The sequence below is a fragment of the Siniperca chuatsi genome, linkage group LG6, assembly GCF_020085105.1.
Source record: "Siniperca chuatsi isolate FFG_IHB_CAS linkage group LG6, ASM2008510v1, whole genome shotgun sequence".
NCBI lineage: Eukaryota > Metazoa > Chordata > Actinopteri > Centrarchiformes > Sinipercidae > Siniperca > Siniperca chuatsi.
The window spans coordinates 16,243,609-16,256,043 of NC_058047.1; the positions used below are offsets into that span (position 1 = coordinate 16,243,609).

At 40.9% G+C, this 12,435-nt stretch overlaps 1 protein-coding gene across 5 annotated transcripts in view; it reads right to left on the reverse strand.

Annotated features, from left to right (window-relative positions):
• arhgef18b (rho/rac guanine nucleotide exchange factor (GEF) 18b) overlaps positions 1 to 12,435 on the reverse strand; it is a 45,322-nt gene that overhangs the window by 27,336 nt on the left and 5,551 nt on the right. For 2 of the 5 annotated variants that reach the window (XM_044200275.1, XM_044200273.1), the window contains exons 3-11: positions 11,892 to 12,046; positions 10,712 to 11,331; positions 10,223 to 10,373; positions 9,561 to 9,696; positions 9,400 to 9,454; positions 8,704 to 8,748; positions 8,199 to 8,273; positions 7,616 to 7,724; positions 7,047 to 7,224 (exon numbers count right to left, since the gene is read on the reverse strand). In XM_044200275.1, the coding sequence (XP_044056210.1) occupies positions 7,047 to 7,224; positions 7,616 to 7,724; positions 8,199 to 8,273; positions 8,704 to 8,748; positions 9,400 to 9,454; positions 9,561 to 9,696; positions 10,223 to 10,373; positions 10,712 to 11,331; positions 11,892 to 12,046 (1,524 nt within the window). The remainder of the gene's footprint in view (positions 1 to 7,046; positions 7,225 to 7,615; positions 7,725 to 8,198; positions 8,274 to 8,703; positions 8,749 to 9,399; positions 9,455 to 9,560; positions 9,697 to 10,222; positions 10,374 to 10,711; positions 11,332 to 11,891; positions 12,047 to 12,435) is intronic. The other 3 variants (XM_044200274.1, XM_044200277.1, XM_044200276.1) reach the window with 3 other exon arrangements.

Sequence of the window (12,435 nt, forward strand, 5' to 3'; positions counted from 1 at the left end):
CTTTATATTAGAGAGTGTTAGTGTAATCTAATCTATCTTCCATCTTGCCCTTTTACCTTTTAGATCCAGCCGTAACTACTTTTACTCTATTATTTCACTTCATTCATAATCTCTGACCTACCCTCTCGGTCTCCCTCTCTCTGGTAATAAATGAACAATTTCTGGCTGAGCTGAAGGAAAAGAAAACAGAAACTGGCTTCTGAATAATCTTCGCCAACAGTGCTGTGTCCCTCTTTGAGTTGGATCCAGCAGTACTGAACTGCTACATTTTATTCTGGACCAGCACAAGCCCATTGAATCCCAATTAGACAGAAAGTAATGCATAGTTTGCCCAAAAGCACAAAACATTGAATACAAAGAACACCTTTTCAGAAATTATGGCTTCAGATCAGGTAGTCCTCGTCAGATTTCACTCAGTTTTGAGGCTGGAGAAAAGATTGTTTTTGTTTTTTTACCTTAAGAGGAGGATACGGGCACGGAAGTCAGTAAGCCAACAAAACAAACTCATCAGCAGTCAAGCAGCCAGAAGCAGAGATAATTTTCCACCTCGCTCCACAACTAATATGCAAAATTCCATTCACTGCCAGCCTGGCTCTTTCAGACAAAAGACAAAAAGCACAACAAGCCTTCAGCATCTAATAAAGTCTATCAAGCCCGTAGTACATCTTAAACAAAGACCAAACACACTGACTGGGCAAGGCTGGGAAAAGAATTGCGAAGAACAGGAAAAGATAAGAGGACCTGGTAGGTAAGCAGATCTAGATTTGAATAAAAAGCCATGTCACTGCAACAACATCACTTGAAGTCATCACTGAGGAATTCAAATGTAAGCTATTTCTGTTTAGGAATGTGTAGTAGAGGTGATTGTACTCAAACTGCATTCAAAAGAATTTTTGCTTAATGGAAGTAAAAAATGATCCTAAAATAAGCAAGGACACAGTGTTTTCTGTTTACTGATATCACAGAGCTTATCAGCAATGACTCGCTGCAGCTACAGACCACCTCGACGTTTGGCAATAACACAGCATTGGAAAATATACCAATATAGTCACAATTGACAGATCAGAGTATGCACAGTTTGGACATCAGGCCAGTATATACTGTCATAGTGATTCATATAATCAGGTGAACATATGGTGTCGACCAGCTCTGCCACTCTTGAGCAATGTGATAAGTTCCAGTCACTCAGTCATGTCAGCAGCACTGTGCTTTGCAGCTGATCCTCGGGACACTCAGCCTCCATCAAAACCACCACCACACCCAAAATCTGCTGACTGGTAACTACCCTATCATACAAGCAGCACACTTGTGGTGTACAGCGCACAGTTCAGTGAGTCACTCAGTGAACTAGAATGGAAATGAGGCCGAAGTCACCACTGCGATCGGCAGAATGATATATGAGCAGCATTTTCTTCGGCTTTCCCTGGGCGGAGATAACAGAAGCTAACCAATAAACCAGATGAGTGAAAATAAAATATCTAAACAAGCTTTTTTTTTCTTTTTTGTTTTTTAAAATCACTCGTGCTAATATTACTCTAAAGAGAGAATGTGTTGCCTCGTGTTATCTTACTGGATGAGACTGGAAACAGCAGAGCTCCTGATAGTGAAGGGTGGGTTCTTCCAGGGACACATTAACTAAAACAAGTGGACACTTAAAAGTTGTTTCATCATATAGCCTGCAAACACTTTCAAATTCAAGACAGTGTGGGTTTCATCACATTAACTAGGAATTATGCATACTTTACATTACTAATGACCATTTCCTAAAGCATGGCGTAGGTTTTTGGACTGCAAGTTTCAATATTCTTAGTAAACTAAATCAAAACCAGAGACTTGAATGTCATTGAAATAGGAAATTCATCACAGATTTTATATGCCGCATATTTTTGTCAGTCTTATGTTGGAACAGTGCAGTAAAACTCTCCTTGCCGGTGTACAAGGACTCTAACATCTGTACCGTCAAATGAGCAGCCAAACAGCAGCCTTTTAATGCAAGAAAAAAAGAACTATCTGTTTCATGACATCTATGTTCTTTTTTGTTAGAGTTTAAGGTTTGGTTTTCAGTTTTTTGTTTTGGTTTTCAGTTTTTTGTTTTGGAGCACTCACCAAAAAACCTGTCCATGAACAAACATGGATGCAAGTATTGTTAACTTCACCTAAATTATTATTTACTACCTATACACTTGATTTGATGCATGTAACATAAAAATTTTAAAAAATTACAAGTTTCAAATCATATAGGCTAGAGCAAGTGTGCAGTTTTCCATGGGCCATAGCATCTGATTTTAGGTAAATTGGGGGTCCGTTATTCACATATGCCACCAATGTTCAGTTTCAAGCAGTGTATGTACAGTATATGAGGAGTGTTAAACAGCATGTACCCTCTACTTGTTGACTAAGCTAAACATATGAATGTTACAGTGTAATTTTAGATGGTGTAATGCCACCATCTGAGGTGAAACTAACCCATATTTCCTGTGGTTTCCTTACACTATTCTTAGCCCCCTAGCAGTTCATAGAAAAACCCTGCTACCACAGTTAGAGTAATATAGACTAACGTAGAGGAAAATAGGTCACAACAGCTGTTTTGAAGCTATTACTTTCTTACACAGCAGCTAAAAACTGACATCACCTGCTTCCTGTGTGTACACACACGCATGTGTATGTAAGAGGTTACCCATAATTCCAACAGACAATTGTGACAAAAACATCAACACTTGGGGCAAACTGAAGCAGCCAGCCAACACATGACATCATCTAGTGAAACAGGACTAACTGGGGGGGCTGTTTACTCAGTGAAGCAAAACATCTCCGCCCCCAGTCACATTTCTCACCCAAAAAGGAGGGTCATGATTACCTTTAAAGACCAGTAACATACAGATACTACTAGAAGATGAAGCTGGGGAAAGCCAAGGCAGAAGTATATCTAGATCAAATTAAATGATGTATACTTCCAAGTGAAAGTCACACATAGTCTAAGACTACTTATCACTTATTTTACCCATTCAACTTATTTCTTGCCCCTTTATGAGACTTATGCCCATCATCTGAATAATCAGGCCTATAGATACCATGAAAAGTAGATTTAGAGGTGAAAATCTACTAAGAGGTACTCAGAGGAGACATGGAGGCAGTCAGACCTTAAATCATGCACAAGGCAGACGACCAGAGAGTCAAGCATGCTGGAAGGCAAAGCAGTGATGCATGGAGAAGTGGTGTGTGGGTGAAACCCAGAGTCAGTGGAGTGGGCTGTTATGCACCGGCAGACCTGCCAAGCACAATTAGCACCATGTGACCCAGTCAGAGAGAAAGCTCAGTCAGAAGAGAGAGGTAGAAGAGTAAGAAAAGCAAGAATTTGACACTCAAGAATAACATCATTTAAAACATCGAGGATTATGGAATTTCATAATACCGAGCCAGTTAGCTGCCTAAGTCTCTGAGCCAACTTTAACGGGGTGGGAATAGCTTCGTCTTACACTCCAGATCACTATCTAACTGTAAATGTGAATAGTGTTACTTGTACTAACCTCCCTCCAAATAAGAGGCAACATCTGAGCAGGCTAGTCAATTTTAACAGCTGACTACGGGTAAATAACAAGTTATCTTGGACGCTAACGTTAGCTAGCAATCACCTGTTGAGCTTCAAAGTCTGCAGGCAGCAGCAAGGACAAAAAAAGGCACATAAAGTGAAACTGAAGGGAGGTTGTGCAACATTCAGTTACGAAGACAGACAGCAGTTGATGTGGTTGCCTGTTCGTTTATATAAACTATCACTTTCAGCTAATTAAAGCTAACTGCTTACCCAACTAACCTTGTTTTTCAAATAGAAGCGGTTGTAGGCAGGCTAACGCGCTAGCATGAAGTGGCTAATAGTTAGCGAGCTATGCGTTAAGAGTAACTGGGATTTAATTTTGCCAGTTTGTGATACATTAAACATCGCAGAAACTTTAGAAGTGGGTTTCCCTTGTTAACACACGGACTCAAATCCAACATAACACCAAGCCTTCAGAAGGAAAACGCAAGAATCGGTTGGTTGGCTATGATTAGCATTTAGCTGCCTAGCTAGCGGTCAGGATGCCCTGAAAGTCCATTGAGCGAAACAACGGGAGTTATCCACCTGATCCCGCTTGAGACCATCGCTACAGGAGCTGCCACTTACCGTTACAGCAAGACCCGGGTTTATGTGAACCAGCTGCATCCAAAAGAAAACGTAGTCTGCCCGTAAGATAGATAAATCAGTTCGGTCATTGAGATCAATAGCAACAAGTATCCCACATTCTTGGTTTTGTCCAGTTTTGTGTCCTACTCTCACTGGGAACAATCTCTGGCATACAAACGACGCATTCCACAGGCTGATTCTCGGCTGAATCCCCACAGGGCTCGGTTCAAATTAAAGGGACACTCACTTGTTTTCTCACGCCTGTGTGTGTGTGAGAGAGTGAGTGAGTGCCAACAGCACAACAAGTGTCAAAATTTAGGATTTGTAACTTTATCACTTTTTAACAGCCATGCTTGATGAATGGGGAATCCTCTCAGAGAGAAGGGGAGAGAGACAGATGTGTTATTGGCTTCTGGTTAATGTCTAAAAAAAAGCAGTGCAGTCTGAATCACACTAGATGTGTGGTGCCCTGTGCCTTGTGAAATATGCCAGAACAACTTTGTTTAATAAGCACACTATTAAAAACAATCATACATTATGTCCCCTCCTGCCAGACTGCAGGATTTATAAATGTTCTGGACATATTATGGCCTTTGTCTCCCACAGAAGGAGCAAGGAAACTTATTAGGTTACAGCCATGAAATAATGAAGTGGTAGCACAGAATGACTAACTGCACCTCTCCTTGCACTGGAAATATTCCAGTTCAAAGAAAAGAAAATGCCACTAATATTGAGAACAGTTTTGTTTCCTTGTTCTTTGTTTGAAACTTTATTTGGTGATGCTTACATTAGGAGAAGATAGCCTCTGATTTCCAGTAATGTCAACAGATGTGTGGCAGTTGATTAGACATTAGGACGGCTGTGTCATTAAGAAATATCCTATGGGAGTTTATAAGTATCACTTTTAAAATAACTTGTATGCACCTTTAAGGGGAAGATCAACAAAAGAAAGTCTGACTTTAACTACCATATGTAGTTTAATCGCATCACAACAATGACAGTTTAATTTTAATTTCAATATATAATAAAGATAAACGATATAATTGTTTTTATTCTGAGATAAAGATAAAGTAAGGAGCTGGCTCTGTGTGTATGTGTGTGTAGTAAATAAATAATGTGCAAGCAGTGGTGGAATATAACTAAGTACATTTACATTCTGAGGTACCTTTTTAAAAAGTATTTATATTTTATGCTACTTTATGCTTACACTTTATACTTACTTTTTACTCCACTTATCTAACAGCTGCAGTTTCTAGTTACTTTACATATGATCAGTTTTTTAGAATATAGTGCCTTGTTATAGATTAAACTACCTAATCTGACAGTATATAAAGACGTTAAAATTAGCTTTACCTCTACAACATTAAAATGCTGCCACATGTTAATGCATCTGTAATATTATTCAAATGATTTATATGGTAAAATATATATGATACTTTTAACACCTCAAATAGTGCATTTTTGCATAATGAGTACTTTTACTTTTGATATTTTAAGTACATCTTGCTGCTTTTACTTAAGTAAAGAACTTGTAATGGAGTATTTTAAATTTTACTAAACTCCACATTTTTTGCCACATGCTTTATAGTTCAGTCAGTTCAGCAAAGCAGCACGCTTAAGTGACCTCATGGCTAATATAGAATTTTAAAAGGAAATGTCAATGGCTGTTACAAAACTATCATGTTAATCTCCACTGATACCTAAATGTTGACATTTAATTTTTACATCACCGTATTTGCGAATCTCTAAAATCAAGCTGCACTTTAGCAGAATCTTTTACAATGGACACAACAATCAATTTCTCCCAAATTTCACCCCACTCATTTGATCACTTTAAACTCTTCTGATTATTTCATTGATAAGTTGCCTTCTTTTTCAAACATATCGTATAATAAAAAGGTCTTACTCCTGTTTTTTCAAACTACTATTACCGGTTTGTCATGCAGGCTGACTTCCTGGATCAGAGTCTTTCCACTGAACTCAGTTTTATGTCTAGTTTTATGTCTTTCATTAGGTATTGCAAGCTTATCAGCTGACCTGAGGTCGGCATAGGAGTGGCAGAAAAAAGGAGCAGCTGGGTGTTGAAATGTCCTGTACAGGTCTACTCTGTGAATGGCCGCATAGAGCTGTGGTAGCCTCCAGACAAAGCTGGACCTACTTTCTCATTGTAAGAATTCATCCAACAAACAAAAGACACTGGAAATGTGAAGAATATTTCAAGCCAGAGGAACAGAGTGTAGGCGTGCTGATGATTCATATAAACAACTGTCATAAGATGGTCCAAATACATCAGATAACACATCTAAACAAGTGAGCTGAGTTGTGCAAAACTAGAACCCATAGTAATGATCCAGTGTGAAAAAGGGTGCAGGGAGAATTGCAGACTATGTCAGTGTGTTTTTGTATGCAATGCTTCAGAAGTTTAAATGCTGTTTGAAGAGGAACTGAAAGGTAACACCATCTCCTTTTCAGCAGGAAGGTGCAAAAGAAAAGCCACCATCAATATGACGAACGGCTTTTACTGTCATTATCACTTTCTGGGTTATTACATAGATGTGAAGACAAAGTGAACACTTTCTTTTTATGTACTGTACTTGCTATAACCTGCCATATAACAAAGGTGTCAACAAGTGTATTAAAGTAATATAAAGAAATAGTCACTTACATATGATTTATTTATTACAGCTTCTGGTTGGGTGTGTGTGTGGGGGTGTGTGGGGGGTGTGTGGGGGGGTGCTCCTCCAACAAGTGGGTGAGTGAGCATGTGGGCAGTAGCATGGGCATAAACAGATGCAAATTTGTGTGTGAGCAGAGCACCTGCGCACATGTGTGTCAGGCTGAGAACAAGTGTGGGTGAGTGTACACCTGTGGCTGTGGTGTTACTCACTCATGCACTGCAGGCCATGCTTTTTCTGTAGGGTCTTGCTGCACAGTGAGCAGGTGGCACAGCTAGAGAAAGCGCCTGGCATCAAATAATGCCTGTTGCTGCTGTCACTGCACACTTTCTCTTTGCTCTCCCTCTCCTTCCCCTTCTCTTTCTGCTGCTCTTTTTCTCGGTTCTTACCCTGCAGAGGAACAAGAACAGCAAACACGGAGGGAGGTTTTTATATGCAAATTTGTGTGTTCTCTTTCACTGTGGCACATACTGCATGGCTGGGTATGACATTGCATAACCGTGTCAGAGGCAGGATGTGTAACAGGGTATTTGTAGGTTGTGACTCATGTGTGCAGCAACATGCATACCAGTGAACTGTTTAGACCTCAGGATTTGGTCTTTGTAATATGAGGAAATACAGCAACAAGGGCAGCGACTGAAATCACTTTTCTGCATTCAAGGTTAAAATGTGTTTTAATGTTAATTAGGTTATATATGCCATTGCAGTTCAGGCAGCATGGTGTGTTGCACTATGAGTTCTAATTGGCATCGTGCACCACGTGGCTGTGGTATGGGTTTACCTTATCTTTATTAAAAGAGCCAGTCATCCTGTTCCTCAGAGAGCTGAGAGTCCTCTTCACCTTGGTGCCTTTCTCCACCTTCTCTGTACGATCCTCCTCTTCCTCATTCCTGGTCGAAGAAGCAGAGAATGAAATACAAAAAATAAAGGAAATACAAACATACAGAAACGCCTCTGTGGTTAATCTATCATCTCATACTCACATTTGATAATCATCAATGTTTATTGCAAATTGTTTATTTGACCATCTTGAAAACACTTTTTATATATCTTAAAAGCTTAAGTTTTTTGTTTGTCTTGTGCAGGTTTTGTGACACATTGTATAATTGCTACACTCTTTCATGATTGTCAATCTGGAAATCAACACATGAAATTCATTATGGGAAACGGGTGATTTTTTTGAATAGTTACAGTTGCGGTGATGAGAAATTGTTTGAATTGTTTCCACGAAAACAAACATATACAACCAATTACTGAGCATGTAATTATGTGGAAATTCAAATTATTTTCATCCTAAACTTCCATAACTGTGGACATTTCTGCAGCTTTAGTGATAAGGGAACAGTGATAAGGACAATACTTACTCATTAGAGAGGAACTCGTACCAAGTGACATTTCCCGAAACTTTGGTGTCTGGTCTGTTGTTCCTCTGCTTCGCTCTGCGGAGGAACAATGAGATGATTTCAATAAATAACTGGCCCAAATATTTACCACAAATAACCATAAGAGACTTTTATCACAGCACAAGTGAATAGTGTTGAGAAAAATAAAGACAATCTGAGTTTAGCCAGCAGTGCACTTTTAAGAGATGAGTTTCATTGTCAGGTGAGTTCAAAGTCAACTAATGATTTTGTGAATTTAAAAATATAGTGTTCCACCGACCCTTTCCAAGTAGTGTCTCAGTGCACAAACAGGCACATGCAAACACACATGCCAAAAACATGCATGTACATACATGTACACACACACACACACCTATACAATGCAGTGCTTCCCCCTAGTCAAATTCTGGCTCTGCTGCTGCTCTGAAGACTGGCATGGCATTTGAGCAGTGGTAGGAGCAAGCAGACCTTCCTCTCTGTTACTTACCCATGGTACTGCTTTAGCTCCTGCAGAACTTTCTGTACCATCAGCCTAAGACAAACAAGACACTGAGGCTGAGTGGGGGCTGCGGAGGAGAGGAGAGGAGAGGAGAGGAGAGGAGAGGAGAGGAGAGGAGAGGAGAGGAGAGGAGAGGAGAGGGCAAGACTCCTGGGAGCTGGGTGTCAAACTGCGATTTAGAGACGAATCCTCCCTTGTCTGTTGTGTCCACACAATCGCCAGAGCACACACATACTATACAACTATACACACACACACACACACACACACTAAGGGGCCATCTAAGGAGCTGGGAGAGAGGACCGTGGGAGGAGGAGGTTGCAGACATATGACATGGAGCAGAAATGTCAGGAGGGAATGGGGAAAGCCCCCCTGTTATGTGGGAGTTTGACAGCTATACCAGACTAACAGTTTACAACTACAGAACAGTATGTGAACTATTGTGCTGAACCATTCAAAAGCTGCAGGTATAATTTACAGGACACAAGTGATCAACAGTTGTCTCCTGTGAATCAAACCAGAGAAGTATCTTTTGGTTTTTTTCTTTCAAGCATCATTAAACCTGAGCTGGCAGTCAGACTGAAGCAGCTTCTGGAAAGGAAACAGATATTCCACCACATATTGCAAGTCATAAAGGGGCGTGTAACCTAACTCAAGTTGCAGATGTAAACGGTGTAGACTTACATATGGCTCTGTCCTTCAGTAGAATGTAGGTTTTCTTCAGGGTCAAACTCCTCTGCTTTATAAGAGAATGATGGAAAGGTCAAATATGATGAGAACAGCTGGCTGCTGAGAGTAAAACACATAAACTAACATGTACTCTACATGTACACACACAGCCCCACCTCCTGCAGCCCTTGCGGCCTGTTTGGATGTCTGTACAACACGAGAAATGTGTGCAGCACGGGAACATTCGTCTGTGGCAAGGATCTCTGAGCGGGAGTATAGATGCCTGCCAGGCACACCACCGGCCTGAAAGCACTGAAGAATAAACACACATGTACATCACATGCACATTTGATCTGTTTTACCTCCCCTCCCCAACATGCAGCTGAAATACTCATGATGATAACTTTTACTTACAGTGGACACACTGTTGCAACGGGTGACATTTTCCTTCTTTACCATAAACACACACACTAATATATTTTGAGTCGCTCTCATATACAACTTCCTGCTGCTGTAAATACTCAGTAGAGCACCAAATGTGTATTAATCCGTAGCTGAAAATAGTCCCTAACGAATGTACTATTTACTCCTGTTTGAGTAACATTTGCTAAAAATGACAGTTCCCTGCTGATTTATGAAATTACTTAGCCTTTTTTTTTAATGAAAGTATATATTTGTGACCTGTTTTAAGGATTTATGTCTTTAGTGGAAACCGATGGGTATATAGATGAGTGCCACAGACAGGGTAAGGAAGTTGAAGAAGAAACTGACTTCTGATGGTTTTGGTCTTGAGATAAGATTTGTTGACAATAATATGTACAATGTGTTGCTTTATTACCATGCTAGTGACTCTGGCTCTTGGACAGGGGACCCTCAGCCTGGGGCCATCTGTCACCTCTCCAGGACATGCTGTGCAGCTGTCAGACTGTCTCTCCTCATCATCCTCTCGCTCTCCATCGCTGTCCATGGCCATGGTATCCAGACTCAGTCTGGCAGCACAGCAACAAACACACACACACACAGCAGAGGGTTAAGCAGGCAGTGTTGTTTAGGTCTTCATAAGGTATTTTGGTGCACTGCTCATGTTCTCACCCCAGAGCAGCCTTGACTGCAGTATTTAAGAAGCTGTGAACAACCAACTAAACCACCGGAAACACTCAGCTCAGTTAAATAGCACATTTTTGAGAGTGACAATGAGTGATGTTGAGTGATACTGAAGCGAAAAGCTGAATTTCACTTGTCAGGTAGAAACATAAAAACTCATGACTCAAGTGCAGGTTGGATGTAATTATATTGATCCTTATGAGATTGACTCGATCCATCTTACCTCCTCCCCAGGTCAATGGGGGACACAGGGACACCCCAGCTGTGCCTCCGAGACGTTGACATGGATCTGACCAAATTAGGAAAGCTGTCCAGGTCTGGTTCTCCATCAAAATCCATACTGGCTTGCTCCTGTACTTCGTCTGACACTGTTATTCCTTTTGCTGTTTCCATTGATCCCAATAGTCCATTCAGATTAATTGTCAAGCTAAGCCCTACTGCAGGTCCTGAAAGGTCACCGCTGTCAATGATACAACCTGGCAATAACTTAGGACTAAGCTGTGTGACCACCAAGTTTTGATGAGGTTCCTCTGCAGGGTATGTAAAGTAGGGGGAAGATGGTGCATTGACCCAAGGGGAGTGTCTGGTCAAAGAAGTCTGTACAGGTTGGTTGATGGCAGGACTGTCTGTGTTAAGGGACACCTGTAGGCCAACAGTTAGGGTTTTGCTCTCTGGGACTGTGGTTACTGGGGATGCAGTAGACTGTGAAGCTGGTATCCCTCCCTCCAGGTCTTTAAAGTACTCAGAGTCTCTGAGAGAAGAGCTGAGGCCCAGCAGGTCCTCCACACTGTTGCTCACCTCCACATAGGGACAGTCGTAGTCACTGACAACTGAACATGCATCCTGCAACTCAGCAAGGGAGGCAAGGAGTCACAAAAGAGAAAGAAAGAAGAAGGTTAGCATGCTAACATTTGCTAATTTGCATTAAACATAAAGTATAGCTGAGGTTGATGGAATGTGATTAGTTTTGCAGGTATTTGGTCACAAACTGAAGTAATGGACAGAGTGAAATTTGACCTTATGATAAAAGGTCAAAGGATCAAAGTCATTGCAATTCATCCTCTGGGGATATGAATTTCTGAATGAAATTTTACGGCAATTCATCTAATAGTTTTCGATGGATTTTTCAATAAAAAAACAAAAATGTTTATCTCATGGTAACTCTAAATGAAGTGTCAGAGGATAGCCAAAGTCATGTCATTGTCTGGGAACCATGAATGTCTGTACAAAATTTCAATCCATCCAATAGCTGTCGAAATATTTTAGTCTGGACCAAACTGGTGGACTGACCGACTGACAAACATTGCCATTCTTAGAGCCATGCCGCTAGCATGACTAAAAAGGGAGGAAAAAATATTGACAATAAATATAGTATAATATAATTTATAAATATAGAGCTTTACCTGGTCTTCACTGGTGCTACCAAAGAAGACATCCTCAGCGATCGAGACAGGGGATAGTGAGGAGGAAGATCCTGACCCGCTGGGAGCATGAGGCTGGACACTGAGTTGGGCACTGGGAGGCCCACAGGGCTGACTACATGGCTTGCACTCTGATGCTGAAAGATAATGGACGTGATGTTTGTTAATTATAAACATTTCCCGAAAACGCAAACACTTCATCAGTACCATAAGGAGAAAAAGAACACAAAGAGGCAGACGTAGCTGATTTCAACAGCTGCACAACACCTGTGTAATCAATTTGAGTGATTTTGTGTATGATGGAAGAAAAGCTCAGTTACAGCCCCTGCTCCAGCCTCTCACTGAAAGCTCCTTTACATTTCCATTGCATAAACAGATTCCTTGATTCACATGATCCCACAAACCACTGTCACCACTGCAAACTGCTTGGTGAGCCAGCATTAGTCTCCATGTCAGTGGTGGAGAGCTGTAGATTATTCTCTCACTGAGCTTTCAGCGGCCTGAGAAGTTGCTTGCCTCTGGTAAA